Below are 23,746 nucleotides of genomic sequence, written 5' to 3' on the forward strand. Positions count from 1 at the left end.
GAGACTGAGCGTGAGCCCGAGCCCGAGCCTGTGCGGCGCAGGATTTTTTCCCGCTTAAGCAACCCTCGGGCCAAGATAAGTCGTATAAATTATAGCAATTTAATAAGTTTTAAATATACGCATCCGGCTGACTCTCGCCGGCTCAGACTCCCTTTGTCTGAACTCCGAAAAGTTGGCGAAATCTTGGCAGCAAAGTTTACCAAAACAGGGGAAAGGCAGGGGAGGAGGACTACAGGTTGTGCTGGGTGGGATTCGTCCCGGTGCTCGCGGTGCTCCCGGCGCTCCCGGTGCTATAACTCAGGACGAGAACTGTTGCCGATTAAAATTGTCGGTTGGGCATTAATTTTATGTCACGATGCGCTGGAGCAGCCAACGTGCCGTGTGATAAGGTGGCGACTTCTCCAGCATCTCCGGAGGTGGATGCTGGGTGGTGAGTGGCTGCCTGTAACAGTCCGACTTGGCTCTCCTCCTAAATGAGTTTATGCAAGTGTGAAAATAAGTCTCTTAATGGCCCGGGCGGGCAGTTAATGAGTTGAAAGTGGCGAGGCACGTGGATTACGCGTCTTTGTTCACCCTCGGACTTTTAGCCATCTTCCAGCCCTCCTCCCGCTCCATCCGGTGCTTTCTTTTACTTTCTTCTGCTTCGCCTTAGTGCAGGTGAAGCGGAGGGTGGAGGCAAAACAAAACTTAATTTGTTGTTGCAGGTGAGACGAATAAATTATTTGATAACAGTTTCAGTTTTCCCAGCATAAATAAGATTTCAGAAGCGTTCGCTTTGTTTGTCGAACGGGCGGGGAGTCTTCTGGTTGGGGGCTTGGTTTTGGAGGTGTTGGGGGCGGACGGGTTGCCTTGTTTACCGTTAGTCGTTTAATGCCCTGCTTAATAGTGTAAGGTGGCTTAAGTTGTGTCTGCTCCAGCTGTTTGGCTAGGCCAAATATTGGCTGAGATTAAATTCTGGTGGAGCGCTTGAGGTCCTTGTACGTCCTTTTTTATGCGGCTGGTGTTTTGTGGGCCAATCGGCGTTTGCATATGTAATTGGACACGTAAGGACATCCCATTGCTGTGGGCGCAGGGATTGGCTGTAGGTCCCTGGGCCCTCGCTGACCAGGCCGTGCGAACACAGTTCTTTTTTTACGACTGTCTGCATGTAATTACAAAGCAAAACTTTCGCATATAATTTCTACAAAAACGTAAAACTTTTTCAATAACAAAAATTTGCACAAACAAAAAGAAAAACGGCTCCAAAGTGGAGGGAGGGGGCTGACCGGGTGGCAGGGGCATAGCAATAGAGAACGACACAAATGGCAATGCCAAAAGGCAACTGTGGAAAAGTTTGCAATAAAAACGCCAATGGCCAGAACGACGTCACACAATTGCACACAGAGGAGTCCCTTTTGGGGGGAGTTGGCAAGGGACAGTGGGGAGCCGGGAGCGGGAACGTGAGGTGCCTGAGCAATGGAAATGTTTAATAAACTTTTTCAAATAAAAATTTATCTACGTTGACGTGCAATTTTTAGACCAATTAAACGTCGGACAGACCGGCAGGTGTGTTGTGGGGAAGGGATCGCCCTTCTGGTGCTGCGGGTCCTCCTGGCAGTTCTTTGATCCCTTCCTGGGTCACAGCTTCTCTCGGGCTCCCCGCTTGTAATGGCTACGCGTGCAAATTTCCGCTTAATACGCGGGAAAACTCGCCTTGCCGGCTGCTGCTCGGCATTTCCGGTTTTAAACTTAATTAGCCCGATATGCTTGCATAATTTTAATGAGCGGCGGAGGGCGGTGGCGGGGCTGGTGCGGTACGAAGCCTGCTTTTGGCAAACTAATAACAATAATTGCGATAAAGCCAGCATTAAGTGCAATAAACGAGCGCGAAAAAAATGTATATTTTAATTACGCATTTATATTTGTTTGTTTGCTTTTGGTTATTGGTGGCTCAGTGGTTCAGTGGTTCATGGGTTTGCTGGCTCCGAGGAGGAAGGTGAAAAATAAATGCTGGGGCTGCCTTTTATTTTCGATTTAATGAACTGTAAAGCGTAGCCATATTTATTGCCAACTTTTTTCCTTATTGTTTATTTGCACGTTTGGATTTTGGTTTTTTTGGTTTCTGTTTTTTTTTGTTTTTACCTTTATCATTTTAATGCTTTTAATTTAAATTACTGTAAACGCTGTTTTATCTGCGTTTTTATTGCATTGTGTTGTTGCACCCCCGATTTCGGGTCGGAGGTCGGCTTGTAGTTAATAAACGCTGTCAGGACATCCCCGCCCTCTGTAACAATTAAGTTGTTTTAATTTGACTGAAGGCATGGCCTCTTCCCCCGAATCCTAGTTCAGCGCTAATCGCAGGAGATCCTGCGGCCTAAAAAGACGCGTAAGCTCCTCGGGGAAACAAAGGCAGGATTGGTGACCGGCGTGTCCATGGCTGGCATTTAATCGTTAAACGTCAGCCGCCTGGGCGAACATCAATTATTGTCTCATAAAAAGTAATTTATATTAAAATCAAACCGCTTATAATTTCATTATGTTGATATACCCCGGGGAGGGAGTCGGCAGAGGGGCTGGGGTGCATGGGCCATGGGGGACGCGAAATGCGCGGCCATTAAAGTTTGCAGCGGCAGACATTTTGTAATAAAGTTTGTGTTAATTAACGCACACAGCTGCAAAAAACATATACCGCCAGTTGTTGCGCTGCTGCCGCTCTCCGCGTCCTGGCCCCAGAGCCCGGGACATGCACTTGCAATATTTAAATTCAATTGCATACTTTCGAGCGCACTCGTTTGTTTGGCCGGCCACATGGCGCATACTTAATGAACCATGGCCTGTTCCGCTGCATATTTTATTTGCTCTCCGGCTTGCGACTGAAATACCTGCATAAAAATAACAGTGGCGGCGGGCACTGCGCTTTTTCCGTCCGCACCCATAAACGGCGCCCTAATAAAAGTCGTACCAAAAAAATTGGTTTGCCATTATATTTAATAAAGTTAAACCAACGGGGTCCGCGGGCAAGTTGCGAGAGGCGAGTGGCGACCTGCGAAAAGCGAAATGAAAAACTTGGCAAATCACCGCTGGCACCTGTATGTTGGCGGAGGGGAGTGGCACGGTGGCACGGGGGCAGAGTGTGTGTGAAATTGCCAATTGGCTGCCTAGTGGCGAGTGAGATGAAGTCAATTTCAGTTGGGTGAGCCGCGAAACGGAAATTGCACTCTTTGAAAAGGAGCACGCTCGTTCGCCCGAGGGGTTCTAATTTGCGACCACAGGTGGCTCTGGCTGGGGCGGACGTCTCCCCTTAGCCAGAGTCTCCCCACCCCCACCGCCAAAAGTAAATAGATTATGCGATTAAAAATGTCATTATCATTTCCCTGGGCTTTGGCGTGTCAATTAATATTGCTTTAATATTATTCCCAATAATCGTCATAATTTCTGTTTTTTTGTCCGATTTTACACAAAAACTGCCATTATTTATGAGTGGTCGTTGTTTGCCATTTCATGGCGTTTAATTGTTTTAATTGTATGCAAAAATTACCATTAAAAGCGAGCTGCAAAAACGGCCAAAAAGAACGGGCTGCCAGGCCCGAAATGGTTTTGACATTATGGAATTTATTAAATTAATAATTTTTCTATTTGCAGCTCTAATTGTCAGGCGAATTAATTATACTATAATTTGACTTTTTTAGACCCACTGGCGCCGCTGCAAACGTTCAGCGATCTAACCTGTGAACTCCCTTAATTGTGGTCAGAAGCAAAGTTGATGGCTATTCGAATTACCGCTGAGCCGGCAACCGCAGGGTTATGAGCCCCAATAAATTAATGTAAAATTATTAACTGGAAACATTAAAATTATGGCAATTTATGCGGCCCATAAAGTGTCGCTTTTATTGGCCGATAACTAAGGGCTCCGTCCAAAGTGTTGGCATATATTAATATTAATATCGGCGACACTAATTTTGATTAGCAATTCCGATTTTAATGGAATTCGGGTCCTTAAAGGCTTAAGCCATGCGAATTGAAAAGTTTTCGTCTGGACTTTAGAGGGTAGACCGGTTTTGCTGCTCTACACAAGTGCATTTGAAAGACAAACACTCGACTTGTCTGTCCTATGCCCTCTGCCCTCGTCCATATGAATGTTTATTTTTTTGAAACTTATTTATTACAAACATGGCATGTCCGTTTCGGGCTACTCCTTCTGTGGCTGCTGCACTTTAAAAGCCATTAAATGGCGAACCGTCTGCCCGGGCCGAAGGCAGGGCCGCCACGGAAGGACTGCCCTCCGCAGCCCAGCCAGCCCTGTTAATTTCATCAGAGCTACTGGTAATTGCATATATGGAGTTGCAGCGCACTCGGAGAGGGTCTTGTTTTGGGGACCAAAAATGCGGCAGACACGGATGGGGGCTTCTCGGCCTGCCACAAGGGTTGCTCTGGCCGAAGGTGGGTCGGTGGTGCTGTGGATGCCACTGCCCACCGCGACTGGCAACAATTTATTATATTAAGTATTAATGTTGGTCCTCGCCAGACGCAGCGCTCTTTGAAATGGCCTTTTGCTCCGTGTCTGTGTCTGTGCTGCGGGTGCCTGTGTGGGTATGCATAATCCGAAAGCCAAAAGTAATTATATTAAGTAATTGATGAATTTGCTTTTTCGCGAAAGCCCCGCCTGACTCTCGTCGCCGCCTAACCCACCCGGGGGCTGCAAGGCCCCCAGATGCCAGACGATTGGCAGACAGGAGGCGGCTGGATTGGATAGATGACGGCATAGTTCGCGCTGCCCCCCACCTCCAGCGAGGCAAATAAAATTTAATAAAGCGGCAAATAAAAATTTATTATACGTAATTTTAGGCGCATTGCGACAGCGACAATGGCAGCGCCAACGACAGTCCCCATCCATCGCAATCGACTGACAATGACCGACAATTTCTGTGTTTGTTCCTCTGATGGCCGGCCATTTCCTGCTATCGGGGTGGAAGCTTCGAGTGTGCTTTTAAGATTTATCTGATCATTTCAAATTTGATTGAAATAGATGGTCCTGCTTATGGAGATGTGCCTCAAAAGCGCCTGCACCGGTCACCTTGGTGGGCTTGGCCTGGGCGGCACGAGAGGGTTTTAAAAGCCTTGAAAATTAATTAGGAAATCGAAACAGTGCCGTACTGCTTCCAACAATAGCCCCTTCGATGGTCGTTTATCGGAGGCGTCGGCGATAATAAACGGTCGGAATAACAGTCTTCTCGTGGAAAACAAACTTTTTCGAGCGCTTATCGGAGGAGAGGAAGCCCGGTGCCCACTGGCCAGAGGGAAAATCAGTTTTAGGAGCAGAAGGAGCGGCAAAGCAGAGTTGCGAAAATTTATTGGGAAAATTGGCCAAAGTCGGAGCAGTCGGTGTGGAGGGGGAATATTTAACGAAACGATACCAAAGTTTATTACTCAATTACAAAACCATCAAAATGAAAAGGAAATGAAACGAAACTCTCGCACAGAGCAGAGCGAAATCCAAAAGATAAATGAAATTGATAAGCGGGTAATTTATGTTTGGATTTCGTTTTATTCTGTCATTAACGCACAGTTGCCTCGCCCACTTGCCGCGCTTGCCTCGCTGGCCCCATTGGCTGCCCCAACCCGCTCCCCGGACTCTGCTTCGTATTTGTGTTGTTCTTGGCCTGGTGGCAGCGTGGCAACGAGCACGCTCCTCCCTTGTTTGCGGAAACTCGTCGGGAAACTCGGTCAAGGCGAGTAGAGGCTACTGCCGCCAGCCCCCAGGCTTCCTCCGGCGGAGACGAGTATAAACGACAGGCGGCGGGCTGGTGGGCGGGTCGTGGGGGTCAGCTCACTGGACCCACATAATCGATCAAAATTTTACCGATTACAAAGCCATAAACGGCATAGACTATTCCATTCCGAAAACCGATCGGAATTTCGCATTTGCGGCTCGATTTCTGCGGGTCCACCCGCCGGAGGTGAAGGGGTGCTGGGGGCGGGAGCGTGCTGTCAGACCCACCTGCATAATGCATAAATAATTTTGATGCCGCCGAGCCCGGCCCGGGCAGCGGACAAAGGCCGGGCCGGTGCATAATATGAAAAATTGAAACATGAAAATTGTCAAAAACAGGGATGCCACTGGACGGGGCAGGTGCAGGTGTGGGACTCGCGGAGTGGGTCCCACCGGAAATGAAATTTCGCAATGATAGCCGCGGAAGCCGGACGGCAGCAGCGAGGCATGGGGTCGACCACATACATCAATGAATGCATGGAGAGGGTGGGGTGGGGGCTGGCTTATAGGCGGCTGACAATTTTGGCAATTTTCGTTATGCAATAAAAATCATGTGTGGCTACAAACTGTGCTACTCAATCACTGTTCATCGCTTATCCAAACTGGTATACTGACGTTGAAAAAATAACCAGTGTCCCCCGGACATTTCATTAATGTGAAATTCGGAATTTGAATGGGGAACCGGTGAGGAGAGAAGAGCCCTTGGAAAGCCGGAAGTTGTGCGAAAATTATGATGGCAAATATGGAAATGTAATTGCTTGTGAACTGTACCATGTAAGCTTTCCAGCTCGGCCTGCGGCTCCGTTCTGCGGAGTGGAATCCACTCGTATCTGCCCAGGAAAAGGTGCTCTTGAGGGCCTCTACCCATCAGTCGCTCACGAAAATCCACTAAATCAATTCAATTCAATTACAAAACGCTCCGGCCCACCCCTCCCTCCTGGGGCGGCCAATTAGTCGCCCGTCTAAGGCGAGTACACATTTTATGCAGCATATTTTTGTGGGCCCGCACGGGAAGGAAAAAATTGGCTTTTAATCAGAGCCGCAATGTCGGATTAGCGGCTGATTGGATTGCGGGATGGGCTGGGTGCGAGGTGGCATGAAGTAAGAATGCTTTTTGTTATCTCTGTATAATTAAAGCGGAGTCAGGGCGACCGGAAAATCAAGTCGACGACAGCTGAGACGAAGGATGAAACCTGAGAGGAAACGTGAGGGAAAGGACTACTCGGATTAGATGTGACGACTTCATGCTCTTTCCTTTTAAATACGAATATTATATTTCAGTGCCATACTATTCTAACTTATGATCTTTAAAGCCTTGTTAAAGGTGAAAAACCCAAAGCTTGAGAGAAAACTGTAATACTTTCTGGAAGGGTAACAAGATGCTGCCAAATTAGCCGAGCAGCCCCAGATCCTGTGGTAATAAATCTTCTCCGCGCTCAGTTGAAGTAATTTCAATTTCAATTTCATTTTCAGTTTCAGTTTCGGCTCCAATCCAAGTCCGGCTTCCGCAACCAGAAACAAAGGTAATTAGGACATTTTTCCACATTATACATAATGCCCGTTTTTTCGAGTGGGCTTAATTAAAATGGATTTTTTAGGGCGTGTTATTTATTTCTTTGCACGTTTCCTTGCGATTCGAGTGCTGCGGTAATTAAAATGACATTATTCAAAGTAACCAAGGCGAAAAGGGTCGATCCGGCCGCGGCTGAGGTCCTTGTTGGTTTTGTAGGCCGAGTGGCCAAATAGGCGTTTATTAGTCAGAGAGTGCGAAAAGGGTTGGGCTCCCCCCAGATCCCCAGAGGGATCTTTGCGGTTAGGTAAGAAATCAGAAAACGATTAGTCGAAGATTTGACTTTGATGGGGACAGGGCTGTTGGCTTGAGATGGGTTCGCATTTGGCCAGGGGTCGCGTTTTTGCGGCGCAGACAAACTTAATCCGCGTCCTTCGGAAACTCGGTTCAATAAACTCTTGTCTAGCTCAGAAATCCATTAACGCTCGGCAGACTTTATCGACGTGCTCCAGAGCTGCCCCGCCACAGGCCCTAGGACGTAGGACCTGGGACCTACATAGGTGGCAGGACCCCGCAAAAAAGCGAGCCACAAAAACTGAATGGATGGAGATTGAAGAGCCGGAGCGATAGGTGCGGGCTAGAAACTACTGTTTTTAATCATTTCAGCAGTTTCATTTTTTTGCCCCTGTTGTTCTGTTTCTTTTGTTCATTGTCTGCTGTCTAAAGAGCAAACACAATGACAACATTTAATAGATTGTTTAAGCGCATGGCGATGGTAGTGGGAGTGCGACTGGCATGGGGGAGGTCCTGTCTGGATCTAGGCATAGAAAAAGCCCTGAAAGCAAACAGAGGGCGCATTGAAAAAGTCCTGGTGCGGACAAAAGGCACGAGCGCCCTCGATGCACAAGATCCATTTTTTGTTGGTCAACGAGTCGAGTTAACCCCTTAACTGGGCGGTGAGTCACTGAGTGAATAACTTGTTGTGCCTTAGCTCCGTGGGGTGTGTTTGGCATTTATAAAGATATTTCTGTGCTGCCTGTTTGCTGATTTCGTACGCCGATAAGTGCGGCAGGGCTGCATAGCAATGAGGCAAGCGTGTGGGGCACGCAGATGCTGGCTGGAGGTCCCCCAGCTCCCCAGCACCCCATTCAACCAGTTTAAAGACGTTTAACAGCGTTTTTACACTTGCATGCGTCATCGAGGCAACCTTTCCGCGGCCCGTGCGTGGCTCCAAGTGTAACACATTTGCATTTGTCGGGATTTGCACGCCCGTCCCCACATTCCTCTGCTTGGCAACCCCAAGCCAACAATGAAGCAGTGTAGTTTCGCTTTAGTTATGAAAATGGCGCAGTTCTCCATGCCAACCTCGGCGTTGCGTGGCGTTCAGACGCTACCTATAATTGCTCCATTAAAATTTGTTTATGGCCAAAGTTTATGCAGCGAGCCCGGTGCCGTGGTGTTGTTGTGCAGTAATTAGAATGTCAGGCAAGCTGGCTAGTTGAATGCTATTTTTGGACCACTTAGTGCTACAAGGTGAGTGTGCTTCGTGCGCCAAATTAATGTGGGCCGAAATAAAGGACGTAGAGGTGGAAAGTGCTGAGCTTGTTGATAGATGGCCGGTGGTCGGTTGCGGTTCCTGGCCAGCATCAGAATTTCATTCGAGCCGTCTCCCTCCCATCGCTCTGTGTCCAGGGCTGTGATTGGCAAAGATTGAATGACCCAGAGCCGACCCGTCCCATCATTTGTTAGATGACTCATGCAAAAGCCCGACCTTTCTCCGCTCGTCCGCCTCCCAGCCCATTCCTCTTCATCAATTGGCAAAGGTCAGCAAAGGTTAGTCGGTTTGGGCCTAATGGAGTTTTATTTTTAAGCCATGCCTAAGAGCAGCTGTAAAACTTTGGCCGGCAAGGGCCAGCCTTTGCTGCCTGTGCGTTTTAGCAGGAAATTTAATATCATCGCCCTGTGTCCGGCGCTCGTTGCACACTAAAAGGTTTCCACGACGCTTTTAATTACACTTTAAACAATAGCTCCGCCAGTCCCAAAACCAGTGCCCTTTGCCCCATGCCCCATCCTTCACCAGGGGCAACCTTCCTCGCTGTCCTATCCGTGGAAAATTGTTAACGTTTGCGATTTGCGCTTGATTAAATTCTAATTATAAAGAGTGCGTATTTTCGGAGCTCTGGTGCTTTCCCATTTCCCATTTCTTCTCTTCTATTTTCTATTTTTCCTTAACCCTCGATGGCAGCCCATTTTCGGGTTGCTTTTTGTGTTGGTTGTTTACCATTTTCCTCACTTTTTACGACTTTTTAATGATTTTCACTGCCAGTCACTCATTTCGCCACCATCGCGTGCCCAGCGTTCGATTTCCTAGCCTCCGACTCCACCTCCGCCTCCGACTCGTCCTTTCCTGACTTTTGCGTTTTGCGAGTTCGACAGAGCTCCCCGCCTCGGATTGCTTTCTGGGATCGGTTCATTTCAGCTCGGTTCGGTAATTTGCTAGCTCCCCCATCCTGTCGGCTGCCCCTTCCTGTTCCTGCCCCGGGCGCTCCTCATTTTGTTTACTGCTAATGCGACTTTTAACGCTGATTAATGTTTTCTTTTTTCCAGTTTGCTTTGCCCCAGCTCCTGGCCCGGTCAGGGCTACTACCTGTCAGGGAAAGACTATTTTTTCGGTGGGCCAGCTTTCCGCCCCGGACTGCCCGCTGCCCGCTGCCCAACTGCCCAACTGCCCTCCCTCGTTTATTAAATTCATTTAAAATGTCCATTGCGACCACAAACATTGAGCGACGAGGACCAATGCGGCCGGGAGGCAAACAAATTGTTTGTTTGGCTGTCACATGTCAATAAAATTAACACTTTAACGAGAGACAGGATACACAAGAAACACACATATTTTACAAAGCTGGAAATCCAGCCCGAGATCCTACATCCGAGAAGTCGTATTCTTTTTGGTTGTTGTTTAATTAAAGCAACAGCATATCAGGGCCTCGGCCTGACAGACAATAATTTTCTTGACAGCTGCAAAATGCAGAATTTCCCAAGCCAAATTGAAATTTATACAGGAGACGACGCACAAAATCGGGGCCTGGGGGTCAGGCTTGCCGGGGGCCTGGTGGGCTGATGGTCTGGTGGGGTGGTGGGAGGCTTTTTTGGCTTTTATGCAAAATGCAAACACAAAAACATCGGAATGCAAATTGCATTAAGTGCTCTGTATGCTGCCACAACGGACAGAGACAGCAGGGGCAGCCAGGGGAGGCGAGTGGAGCCATGGAGCATCTCTAGGTGAGAGAAATAATTTGCTGGTGTGTACACATCCAATGCGGCAATGGCAAAAAGTCAATATTTAATTGATTATAAACACTGGAATTTTCATTCCGCCTGGATGCAAAATGCAACTGCAACTGCAGAATGTAAAATGCGAAATACAAAATGCAAAATGACAGAAACTAAAAAAGCTTTATTCGATTGGGATTCTTTGTGGATAACCGACGTAATTGGGGCAAAGTGTCCAAAAGGGTGCTTTACAATTTTTCGCCTCATTTCCTGCCCGTTTTTATCGCTCTAATTTATTGAGCCGATTATGGGGAAGGCCGTTGTGGAGGACCCGAAAGTGGAGCTGGTGGCAGTAATTATAACGATTATTATATTTTGCATAATTTTAATTAGTTGATAGTGCAAAAATAATCAAATTGCATTATCTGCGGCCAGCGCTTTTTTGCGCCGACCTGTTTATTAAAGTCAAATAGCCATTTTAAAGCCTGTTGTGCGTTTGGCCGAAATCCCCGGCGAGCATTAAAGATAAAGGACATTCATATTTGTTTTGTATCGGCGCTCACAAAGAGCTCTGCACGTCTATGGACATTAGGTAATTAGATGCGAAAATCTGTGCAAATATGCACACAAAAGTTTCAAAAATTAATCACTAATTTTGTGTCAGCAGAGCGCCAGTAAAAGCAGGGCTTAGTTCTATCCCCGAAGAACTGGCATCTGAAATGCTCTAGAATTCCTGGTAGGAGAAATGAGGATTTAAAGGAATTTGGGGACTCAACTTTTGCCTTGTGGAAATTCTCTCTGCAGCATGTATTGCACTTTCGACAGGCACCTGGTTATAATGCCAAAAGATTATTGTCAACAAAGCCATTTCCGTCGCACCCGACCCATTGACCGAGTCAATCCCCTAGAATGTGTGTCCAGCTTCCGAGTGTTTGGAAAGAGCTCTGATAGCTTGTGCAGCGAGTGACCTGGCCCGGACAAGATGCTGAGCATTAAAATATGAGTTTATGGCCTATGTGCTTGGCTTTGTGTTCCGGAGAAGCAGCCAACGGACCTTACACATAATGTTTTGGGGACTCGGGTTTAATGAGCTTCCGCCCAACCCCCAAGATGGGTTATCACAAACTAGCTGACTTGCTTAGGAACGGAAAAATACTTAAAAATTCTATATTATCCGCCTGGTCCCCATAGAAAGCATTAGAAGCTGAAAACGATGCGAAGACAGAAAAGCCAAAGCCAATGCCAGCACTTGTGGTCTTAACTGGGTTATGACTATGAACATTTTCGGAGTTGGCTCTGTGGCCAGAACGTTTTAAATGGAGACTGGGTGTCAGGGTGCCTGGGCCTCCCTGGGCCTTCTCCCCGATTGTAAGTGCGTTCCAAAACCCCCTGCATTGAGATAAGTCGAGAGAGAATCCGAAATAGGCCAAAGTTAGTGGCGTGCCCGAGGGGCCAAATGGAATGAAAGATGGCGTTTTGAATGCAGGCACACAATTTCTAATTGACTAACTCAATTTGGGCAACCAGCAAATAGCAGTCTGCGTAAACAACCACTCCTGCTTTCAGCTTGCTAACCCGTTGCCTTTAATTTTCATGGAAGTTTAGTGTCAAATGGGAAAATTTGATTACGATTCTTAGTTCGGTTATGGTAATCGAGTTGGAAATACTTCAAAGTTTCGATAGTAATGATGATGTCCTTGTCGAGCGACGGCTCACTGCTGGGGAATGCTAATGAATAGACGCGCCTCGAGAGCTCAGGCCCAAGCCGAGAGTGCTAATAGCGCACAAAAGTATGCTATGAAATATGCATAAAATCACTGGCAAATGCGCTAAGCGAGCGACGTGGCGGGTGAATCGCTTTGGTTTGCTTCGTGCGGTGATTTCTGGGGGTATCTGGGGGTTCCTCGTGGCTCTGGCTCTGGCTGTTGCTGTTGCTGCATTTTGCCAAACGAGCTGCCAAATCAAAAATCGTTGAGCGTGTGAAGTGTCAGTTGGTGTGGGCCAGGAGGGGAGCTGGCTGAGGCGGATGGCAGATAGGCAAAAGTGAAATGCACATTAGACAGCAGCCATGGCAGTCCTCGTTTCGGCTAAATTGCCTGGAAGGAGTTTGGAGCTCGGAGATTGGAGTGGCAACCGCCACTCTAGCCCGCGGCAGGAGCGAGTGCGGGTTCGGTCATAATAAAAAATGCAGTTCCATAAATGCTGAATGCCGAATGCTGAATGCCGAATGCAGAGTCCTGCGTCCCGAATCCTTGAAATGCCTGTGTGCGGGCACCGCTAAATTGGCCTGAAGCCCCGAATTATGCAATAGTTGCAGTGGAAATTGACCGCAAAACAAACCAGCAATAATTTCGAAATCATTTCTGTGCCCCATAATTTATGCAGAAATTCAATCTAAATTAAACATCAAACAAAAGCAAATGACTGCCGCGCCCCTCGTTCCTCGTCCCTCGGCGAATTGCGTGCCTGACAGGGTGTGCAATGCTCATTGCGACACATTCGCACCTGCAATTAACTCAATGAACCCGCTTCGCGGACGGACACACGGCTCCCCGAACCTGGCCCCTCCTCCTGACAGACGTGGCAGGCAGCTGCTGTCCAAAATGTAATATTCAACGCCATTTTATGCAAATTGAAATTATGTTAATGGACAGGCAACCAACAATTGACGGGACGTCTGTCGTCCTGCGAAAACTGCGACGGGGAAAATGAATGGGTGCGTCCTCTGGCGGCGGCAGTGCGTCTTCATTCGATTCGGCTGCATTTTGTGGCAATAAATGAACGCCGGCTCGATGGGAGTGCATGTCTCATTTGCAATTTAATAATAGTAATCACAATGCAGCAGTCACGAGGATAACAATAAGCACATGAATCCGTTGCATGCCCCACCAGTTATCGGGGGCAATGCGATAAGCTGTCGCAGCAGCAGTTCATCAAGTTGCCAGTGCTCGCACAGGCACGTTCCATATCCTTCCAGACAGATGCATCAGCATCATTTACATCCTTTACATCCTCGCCCCCTGTCCTGTACATGCCACTGCCCGTGCCACCGCTCCTGCCTCTGCCACTGTTCGACTTTGACGTTGCTGTTTATTGTCATTAACATTTTGTTTATATTTGCTTAAATGTGCGGTGCATTCCCATAATTAGTATGCATGTGTGCATCGGTTGTTGCCACATGCAACACTGCGAGGGTGCGTATTTGTGCAGCGTCTGCACTGGGCTGGGTCTGCCATGAAAAACGGCTTTTGTTTTGTTTAAAAAGGGCGTTAAATTTGATCATTGTGGCCGGCGGCATTGTTTGCCTTTTCATTTGAGCGTTTATTGCCGAAGCAGAAAGTTCTTTGCATTCCAGGGCACTTGCAAGGCTCCCCGTAATCAGCTTTCCTCCGCCGTAAAATGGCAATATTCGGCCAGCTTTTCAATCCATCCTTCAGAGCCCCCATAGTCATAAAAGTGCGTATACGTAAAATTACGTTGAAGGAGACACGAAAAGGTTGTTAATTTGCCAGAAGAGCTGCACGCCGAACCGGATAGAGCTGAGGTAAAAGGTTCGTCGGGCTCCAGCTGGATACTCTCAGTGACAACGCCTAAGTGGGGCTTAAAAATTCAATAAAAAATCACTTAACATTCCATAAGAAGCTTTCAACGATTCACATACTCAGCCCATGGCCCTCCGCTCGCAGCCCACACTCGCCTGAACACACATTTAACCAAGTTTTCGGGCAACGGCTTAGAGCGGGATGGCTAAGAAAAAGGGGACTGATTGCGAGTTGCCCCAAAGTGCTGTCAATTCCTGCTCACTGGCAAATGGTAAAAACTGCAGGAAACTAAAGCAATTTCAAATTGAAAACTGCTGCAAATTAATCAAATGCCTTTGCAGCTCTTCCGACTGGGAGCTTTGAGGGCGGGATGGGATTGGAATTGGGATCGGAAGGGGGCGAGCAGGAGAAAGCCGTCAAAAGGCAGGACTGGCAAACAAACACGGAATCGTCAGACAGTCGCAATGACAGAGCCGAACGATAAAAGCCAAAAGCAAAGGCAATAGCAAAGGCAAAGGCAAAGGAAAGTGGCAGCAGCCCTCCCGACCCTTTTCGAAGCCAAAACCCTTCGCACACATTAAATCGATAACACGATTTTTCAGCACGCACGCAACCACCCGGTCCGGGCCGAAACCCAAAACAACTGACTGACTGTGAGTTAAATTGTCAGTTTCATTACGTGGCAGCTTTCCCCGAGCCCCACTTCCTGCTCCGCCCTGGCTGCTCCGGCTGCTCCGGCATTTCTTTACTTTTTTAAAGCCAAATCACTACGTCTGCGCGTGAGTCGAACCCCCTTTGCTGCTGTCACCCCGACAGGCGATTTTTCAAGTTGGCGCTTCATCGTTCTGTTTTCTACTATACTGCAAAGCTTCTGCTCCTGCTCCAGCTCCAGCTCCAGCTCCTTTTTTTTTATTCCTTCGGTCCTGTGGTTTCGCTTTGCTGTGGGGTGCCAGAAAAAACACAATTTTCGGCAGCAGTTCTCGTTGCAGAGACGCTAAGCTCATGGGACTCCTCGAGTGCTCGAGTCCGGGGTTCTCGAGAACTTAAGGACCTCGGCGCTGGCGAGTTCAACAAACATTTAACTGATTGCCTGGGCTTGGGTTCGTGCCCAGTCCTGCCTGATTTTTTGATTTGCAATACACCTGGGAGCGAGGCGGGAGCACCCCGCCCGAGAATCCTCAGCTTATTTGTTGGCGCTGGAAAATAAATTGTCTGTGCGTGCGGTAATTGTAAATTACGCAGGAGGCAGGGAAGCCTCCGGGCGAGTTTTGGACGGGCGAGTGGTAAGTGTCGGTAAACTAGCCAAGTTATTGACACCTATCCGGCGCGAGAGTGCGGCATGAATTTTTGATCCGACGCAGTAGTTGAAATCAGAATCGGAATTCCTATCCGGTCCGGGCCAATCCAATCTGGCTTAGGGGCGCAGACCTCCACCCACCTCAATTCAATCATGGTAACAGGGCCAAAAGTGTGCAACAATTTCTTTTAAACTCCTGCTGACACAAATCAGCCCACGGTCATAACTCAAACTATCCCCACCTCCGCCCGGCAGAATCAATAACCATAAACAGAAATACCTTATGCTCACGTGGTGTGTGCTCGTACAGAAAGTATGCCACATGCTCGGGGAAATCACTAAATTCAGCCCAAGGCAAGAGTGCCGTGCCTCATCATTTATGGAGGGCCCTGGATGTAGAGCCCAAAAAGTATGCAGGCCCACGTTGATAACCGAGAGTGCTTATCACGCCCCCTTTCCTCACCCGCCCCCATCGAGGTTGTCGAGGCAGTCGAGCAGTCGAGGCCGTCGAGGCCGTCTAGGCCGCTCCTCCACTGCATGTGACATTTGCATGCTTGCTTAAACAGTAAAAAGGAACCTCTACGACGTCGGCCTGGCACGTCTGGGCCGACTCGCTCCCGGCCTAAGCCCGGCCGGCTGGTGTTGTCAGTAGGCAGTAGCAATCCTGTCGACGTCACATCAGCACACGTGTGCAGTAAAAATCAGACGTGAAGCGCAGGGAGAGCCGGAGAAATGGCGCCGTAGTCGAGTCGAGACTGGCTCCGTACGCTTTGATTGCTTGCACGTTACCCGTACAATTTTCGGTATGATGGCGGCAACATTTCATGATTTCTTGTACGTGTTTCTACTTGAAAACACACGTCCCCGTCTCGGCGCCCCTCGGCTCTCCCGGGCGCTCGGCTCTCTGGCTTTGGCGTCCGGAGTCCGGAGTCCGGACTAATGCATACAAGTCCTTTTTGTATATGACGCCGTTGCGCTGTGGGTATTCGACGTGTTTGTTTGCCTGGTGACTGATGGTGGCCGGGATGGGCTGTTTCTCCTCCCGCCTCAGCTGCTCCTGCTAATAAATCATTCTACGTTCCGAGATACCCAAGTAGGCGACGCTTCTATGCCTGCTAAAGGGGTTGCCGGGATTTTCAGAAGAACAGTCACTCTTCATAGATCAGTCATTACTGAAGCGTCGAAATTTTGTGTATAGCTCATTGAAGTGCCTATTTTTTTCTAAAATTTTTAACAAGCCATTCGTTTGCACCTTTGTACGATTATGGCGCTTACGCTTCCCCCAGAGGACGCACACTGGTCGCTTCGGTTCGAGGACATTGGGAAGTCCTATCCGAACCAGACGACGGCCAATGCCACCTACAAGGTCATCAGCTTCCTGTACCCTCCATTCGCCCAGGAAGCGCTCAAAATCACCCACAAGGTCAGCAGCCCGGAGCTGTGCCCCTCTTTCGTGGGTGCCTGCCTGGCCGTCCTGTTTCTCACATCTGCGAGCCTTGTTGGGTACATGCATATGAAAAAGCCGGTAAGTGGGCCAAAGACCTCGGTTTTCTAGCCATAAATCTGGTCCTTGTTGAATACCGTTAGAAGCCCGTGGTCAAGAAACCGTCGGAAGCACTCGTGCAGCTGGAGCGTCGGATGGAGATGAAGTACGGCTCCCAGTACAAGCAGGGCATCTGGGAGCGGCAGGACATACCCGATCCCATTCTGCCCAAGAAGCGTTCGGTGGGGCTCCTGCATGACAGCAACGCCCAGCTGGTGCAGGAGCCGCTTAACGACTTTGTGGAGGCGCACTGGATGCCCGCTTCTGTCACCAACCTGCTGGAGGACGAGCGCCCGAGGAGCCCAAGCAATCGGGCTGTGAAGTCCAACAAGGGAGTCAAGAAGCGGGTGTTCGAGCCCAAATGCGGGATGCACTACGGTGATGGATACCCGGTGAATCTGGTCAAGCGGATCCAGCTCAGTGACACAGAAGATTCGTCTGATGATCGTCAACAAGGCAGAAATTAGGAGTCTACGATCACCGCTCTGTAGAGAGTTTCTTGGCCTTTTGATTGAGAGATAAGAAGAGCCCCGGAAAACAGATATTGCCAAAACGCAATGTTTTTTCACTTCCTCAATTTGGACTAATAATTTTGTCCCATTCTGGCTTCCAACTGTCAGCTTTCGGCTTTCTCTGCGGGCACAATAAAGAGAAGTGATTCCCAGTTTTTGTGGCAAGCTTTGAGGATACAGCACGACAAGGGGCGGGGCGGGAAGGAAGAAACTGCACATGGTATTAGGGGGATAGGGTGGGGGCTTGGGCAATCATTTGGCAGCGAATGTGTCGGATTATTTTGTTGGCTTGGGTTTTATTTAAATTTTTTCCTTTGGGCTTCGCAGGGCGGCTGGGTGGTTGGGTGTGTGGGTGGTTGTTTGTCGCCCAAAAGCTGACAGCAGCCGAAAAGCATGCTAAGCTTTTTGTGCTTCCTTTCGGTTCAGTTTGGTTCCGAAACGGTTTGCTCTGAAAACAAATTAATGATTTGCCATGACGCAAATAAATCAAAAGCTTCAAAGCAGATCTCTGGCTTAGCCCAGTGGCACGGGAGTGGGAATGGGAATGGGAATGGTGCCCTCTGGTTGACTAGCTCGGATTTAAGGCCCTCTTTCTCACCCTGCTCGGCTTTAAAGCGGCGCCAGTCCCCATAGTTTTCGTTTTGCAGATTTTTCCACTCAACTAAGCGCATGCATTGATGATATATCCCGCTCCGTTTGACGCCCCCGCTCCCCTGCCATTGACACGACATAAATAACCGTGTGAGGCTGTTATAATTTATAATCCTTGCTGTGGGCAGCGCAACATCAGCCACAAAAGCAAAAATAACATTCCACTGCCACGGGGAGAGTAAATATTTTCACTTAGTCTCCTCTTGCTCTGCGATTCGGCATCCTATTCCGGTTTCGTTTTTGTTTTTGTTTGTGTTTTATTTTATTTATTCGAAACCTGCCCAGGCGGAATCTCTCCGGCCCAGTTAGTCCTCCCAGGTCGCCACTACCAGACTCCTTCCATGCGATGTTTTGCTCCCTTCGACTCCGCCCCCAGTGGACTGCATTTGGTTTATGTGGGTGGGTGGTGGCTGGCTTTTTTTCGAGGAAATGAGGTCAAAAGTTTATTGGCTACGAACGTGGGCGGAAGGCTTTATTTTCGCAGGCATTAGCGTCAAAAGCAAGCTTTAACGCCAGCAGCCGAATTGCAGCTGAAACTGGGCTTAAAGCCCGGTGGTGGCCGGTGGATGACGGCTAATTACAAACCATTCAGCCACTAATACATTTCCCATAAATTATGGAAAAATGAAATTGGCTAATGTTTTGTGCGGCGAATAAAAAACCCCAGAGCAAACAGAAACAAGCCAATGCAGTCAAGTTTAAAGCCATTATGCGTTGGGAATGTCAGGGAACCACCATGTGTTTTAATTATTAATTATAGCTCTCTCCATGTGTTTGTCGCATGCACTGATAGTTTGCCAACTATGGCCAGAATGGATTCGAATCTCCATCCGACTAACCCACACTCGACTGAACATCAAACAAAGTTCCGAGTTGAAAACGAGCCACGGGTTTTGATATTGTTTTGATCAGACCGAGGCGGGCAGCTCGCCCCAAATCACCTTCCGTAAAAGCACTCGGATCAATATTTAATGAGGGCGGGCTGAATAATGCATCGCCTTTGTCTCAGGCCAACCCTTCTTGGGGAGGTTGCTTCCGGAAGTGCCAGCCTGGCTGCGCAATGATTATGACAGCTCCTCGACCTGCCCGGCCAACTCGCACAGATTTCCACGCTGTCAGGTTTCCGAACTGCCTGGTCTCTAATTAAACGGCAATTGTGGTCATCAGTGCTGGGTCCTGGGCCTAATCAGTTTGTCTGATGAAAGACTAAGCCGGGATTACGGAATGTCTGTCATGCGGGTGCGACATTTGAATAATGAAAATCAACTCGATGGCCGTCTTACGGGGAAAAATATAAGCCAGGCATAAGTCCCAAATGTCACTCAGCTGTCAATTGTAGGTAAGCCTGGCGGCAGGATTCGGCATTCAGGAGACCGAATAATTGGGGCGTGGCCAATCTTTCCAGCTGACAAACTAACTGACCGGCTAACTGACGTAACCAGGCAAGCAACTGGCAGTCTGCTGCCCTGTCCGTCCTGCCATCCGACTGCTACTTGACCATAAACTAATGCTCCTAATTGCTGTGATTATGTCGTTTGTGATTATCTGAGCATGTCTCGGCGTCTTTGTCGCCCAAGAGGAGCCATCCGGCCTGCACACGTTGCATATAATTACAAGGCCAAAGCTAAATCTCATTTATCAATCACGTGCGCCCAGCCGCCCAAAGCCCCACCTCGGATGAGGCAAGAGGCCAAAGACGGCCTGATAATCCGGGCTCGCTGCGAACTGCGATGCTGATTAGGTTAGCTAATAACCGCAGTCGCCCCACCTGGCCGCCACCCTGCCGAAAAGCAAAACTTTTTGCTGACAAGTATGACAAGTTTTGAGGCCCATAACCAACCCTGGAAAGCTTCCGCTCCGCCAGCCCACCTTGGCAAAGGCATGCCTGTATACAGTCCTCCAACCAAGGCCTGTGGTTTCCTCCTGTCAGCCTGGGCCCATTACACATGTACGAGGAAGGGCAATAATAGTAAATTTAAACCCGTCCAACTGGGCGGAAAGAAAATTGTAATATCTGGGAGTGGGAGTTGAAGTGGTTGTGGCAGAGGCAGTGGAAGTGCGAGTGGAAGTGGATGGGACTCCAGATGACTGGTTAAACTTTTGCCACAGTAATAGTTCTGCTTGGTTGGTTTCTCTTTCTTTCGAGACAGAAACCGAAACGAACCGAGCCAAGCCAAGTCTGCCCAGGATTCGGGGGTAGCTCGGCAGGTCCCTTGTCTTGCTGCTCCCGTTCCTTGGAGGGGATCGAGTTTCTCTGGTTATGCGCATAATTTATAGAGTGCGACAATATGTTGCCCCCTGTCTGCCGCACAGGAAACTTTTCCACTGCCGTTCGGGAAAGTAAGCTTTCTCTGGCCACTACATCTGCCAGGATGGCGTGTGTGGTCCATATTCGGTCACTTTTGGGGGTCAAAGCAGTTACAAGTCAAGGCTTTTTCTACGATTAAGTTTTCTGTTCTTAATCGTGTTGGATTGCGAGTTCCATTGGAGAAGGAACTCCCCCCGGAACCCGCAGAAAACAAAAGTACATCTCGCCCGGATTGTTCCTCTTTGAGGTCCCCTTTTCGGCAAGCGCTTAGGACGATAAAAGTGCAGAAATAAACATTTTGTTAGTTGCATAAATTTCACTGCGGTGGTCCGCTGATAAAACGGCGTCAAAAAAGTGTCGTCGAGGGAGCAACTTGAGCAGAACTGCGGCGCATACTGCAGGAGTGGTGGAGTGCCGGGGTTCTCCGACCCGGAGAGACACGCTCCCAGATAGGAAAACGAGTTTGTTCCGTTGCCCAAACAAGCTGCGGGATGGCACCAGGAACAAGTGGCAAGTTGCAAGCAAAAAAGTTTTAAATACACATTTACGTAGCGCAAAGTTGCTTTCCTCGCTCTGCATTAAAATTTAAATATTTGCCCGGCTTGGCTTCCTTGGCATACTTTGCGCTGCAAGGCGGTTCCCTCTGCAAGGCGGTTCCCCCTCCAACGTGTTTCTCCCTTTAATCAAGGGCCTGTAGTTCAATGGCCGCCTTAAGGAGCCGTGGGGAGGGGCGTTGAGTGAGGCAAAAATTCGTCATAGTTTCTTGCGTGCCTCATAATCCCGCCGCAAATCCCATGCCGCAGAACTGCACACACATGGAACCCCGCCCGTTTGTGTCTCTATTTACCATTCATGCCCCACGCAAAGGTAAATAGAGTTGCAACAAGCGCTGCCTCTGGTTCTGGCCATGCACCACGATGCATGCCTGTGAAGTGACGTATGCCTCCCTCCGCCTCGCAGGGCCTGTCTCAGCGAAAGCGCGATGGTGGTTTGCCATACAAATCCCAAAACCATTTCACTAATTGAAATGAATTTTCATACAAGAGAACGAGAAGTTGCAGCGGCGGTTGTGACGTTGCTGTGGCAAGCGGGCCCCCACATGCAGTTGTGTGTCCTCGGCGAGTGGCAGACACTCTCGTGTCCCAGCAAAATTGCAATGACCTCGGGCAACCGTAAGAGCGTGGCGGGCAAAGGGACTGGAAAAGGCATGGCACGTCACACATCGTCCTGCTGCAACCCATCATTCGCATGGAGCTCCGCCCCAAGACCTTGAAATGTCGAAGGGAATGTTCCCATTTTGTGCCACTGACTCATAGCCTAAAATATTCTAATTAAAAATGCATACGGAGCCATGCTGTGCTCCGAGGCAACAAATCCCTGGAAGGACTCGGGCCCTCGACGTGTCTCAAGATGCTGGCGGAGAAAGTAAATGGCCGGGGAATACGAGGCGTCTTTTTAAAGTAATTATGCCGAGTCCCCCGTCCAGGTTCCGAGGATTCTGCCTCCGCATGCAGGAATTTTCAAGTTTATAATTATGCGATGGCTGACTGCTTGTCCGGGCCTCCGCTTCTGCATTTCCTCTTCCATTTTTAATTTATTTTGAATAAGCAATAAGACACAAAAGACGGGGCCCAGACACTGCAGGCATTTCCCACAACGGAAGTCACTCTTCACTGCGGTTGCTACTGCAGCTCCTGCTTGTTTACATTCTATGCAGCTGCCCCATCGCTTGCCCCAGCTGCCGAGCTTCTGAGCTGCAGAGCTGCCGAGCTGCCGAGCTGCCTCGCCAACCCTGCGTATACGTAATGCCGAGGAATGTGCGCCTTGGAGGGGAAGGGAGCCGCCTATTGAAAGGCGTTGAGCGTGGCATGTAAATGCAAAATGGCGACAAAGCAAGCCTGCAGGGACCGGTCTCTTTGGTCCTCTCGACTCCGTGAAAGAGCGCTGCTATTCTAAGCCATTTGCTGGTTTTTTTGTGCGCCGGGGTAACATTATTTTAATTAACATATTTATTCCTGCATGTCCATGCAGAGTGTGCAGGGTGTGTGGCAAGGGGCGGGAGATAAGCTGCAGCAAAGACGGAGTCGAGGCGCACCTCACAGGGCTGGGTGAGTTGCAATTTTAATTACACACATAGATGCCACAACAGGCGCACTGCCACAACAGTGTCGCAATGTTTCCATCTGAAAATCATTAAAAATTGTTTGCGAAAGACGAAATCATTAAAAACATATAAATTATGCAGACCCTCTAACCAGCACACCTCCGCCGCATCCTTGCAGTAAAGGCCTCATAATTATGCAGCCTCCGAGTCCCAGAGGAGGGCCAGCTGCGTCGGCAAGGACGAGGCTGGTGGGCGGGGAGGCAAACATTGTTTTGTTAATGTTCTGCATGGCTTCACCGAACACAGCTAGAGGAGGCGGCTGAGAAAACCCGAGAAAAGGGTTCAAAGGAAGCAAGTTATTTCGTGTGCGCACCTGAAAGTATGCTTTAAGAAATTCGGAAGCCAAAGTTGGGATACCTTATCCCAGCACCCGGCTTCCAGCTCCCAGCTCCTAATTAAGTGGCATAGGAAGTAAACTGCCATGTAGTCAGGGCCGCTCGACCGGAAAGACGAGCTGGGGCCAGAGGCACTCGGGTCAGTCGGTTCGATAGCACTTAATATCAATAAATCCCGCAACAATCTGCATTCAAAAATCAAAGGATACACACACTCTGCAGGGAGGGGGCCAGACAGCCGAACATAAAATGCCAATTTCTAGTGGCCAAATGGTTATGGCCCGGTCTATAAATGCAGCGACAACAACTACGCCGGCAGCCGGACTTAAACCCACGTACAAGGACCATTCGAAATGGCCATGGCTCCCACCTACCGCCCCTGCCCAGGCCCACGCCCATATCCTGATGTATGCATTGCAGATACACACAGATACACTCCGCTACACATCCGAGCATACATTTATAAATGGCAAGTAAAGTGGCAAGCGGAACACGAAGGCAATTTGTTGCGCCACAAAAAGTGGCAGCCGAATCGCAGCGTGCATAGATCGAATGGAAGTGGCAGAGCTTTCGCCCGCTTTCTTTTTTAACGCCACACGGTGCAGTAGATAAAATTAAAATTGTGCGTCAAGAGTGCAGAGCAAAGGATATGCCCCAGGCTACCGCCACCACCGGCTCGTACTTAGCAGGCATAAAATATAAATTACTATGCTGCGCCATAATAAATTTCAGTTTGCGTAAAAACGTTAAATTTATACACACTATGCGGGGCAAGCGTGGGGCTGGGGGCGGTGCTGTACACTGAGTGGAGCCAAAAACCCATTATGAATGAATTTAGTAGCAGCGGCAAAAACCAAAACGA

At 48.9% G+C, this 23,746-nt stretch overlaps 2 protein-coding genes across 2 annotated transcripts in view; one reads left to right on the top strand and one right to left on the bottom strand.

Annotated features, from left to right (window-relative positions):
- The window catches only part of Ten-m (teneurin transmembrane protein Ten-m), a 108,748-nt gene that overhangs the window by 19,474 nt on the left and 65,528 nt on the right, over positions 1-23,746 (bottom strand). The window lies entirely within an intron of this gene.
- LOC108131445 (uncharacterized) lies at positions 16,496-17,578 on the top strand. Its single transcript, XM_017250326.3, has 2 exons — positions 16,496-16,896; positions 16,959-17,578. The coding sequence occupies exons 1-2, from the start codon at positions 16,636-16,638 to the stop codon at positions 17,379-17,381; spliced, it is 684 nt and encodes a 227-aa protein (XP_017105815.2). The 5' UTR covers positions 16,496-16,635; the 3' UTR covers positions 17,382-17,578.

The sequence above is a fragment of the Drosophila bipectinata genome, chromosome 3L, assembly GCF_030179905.1.
Source record: "Drosophila bipectinata strain 14024-0381.07 chromosome 3L, DbipHiC1v2, whole genome shotgun sequence".
Classification (NCBI taxonomy): Eukaryota; Metazoa; Arthropoda; class Insecta; order Diptera; family Drosophilidae; genus Drosophila; species Drosophila bipectinata.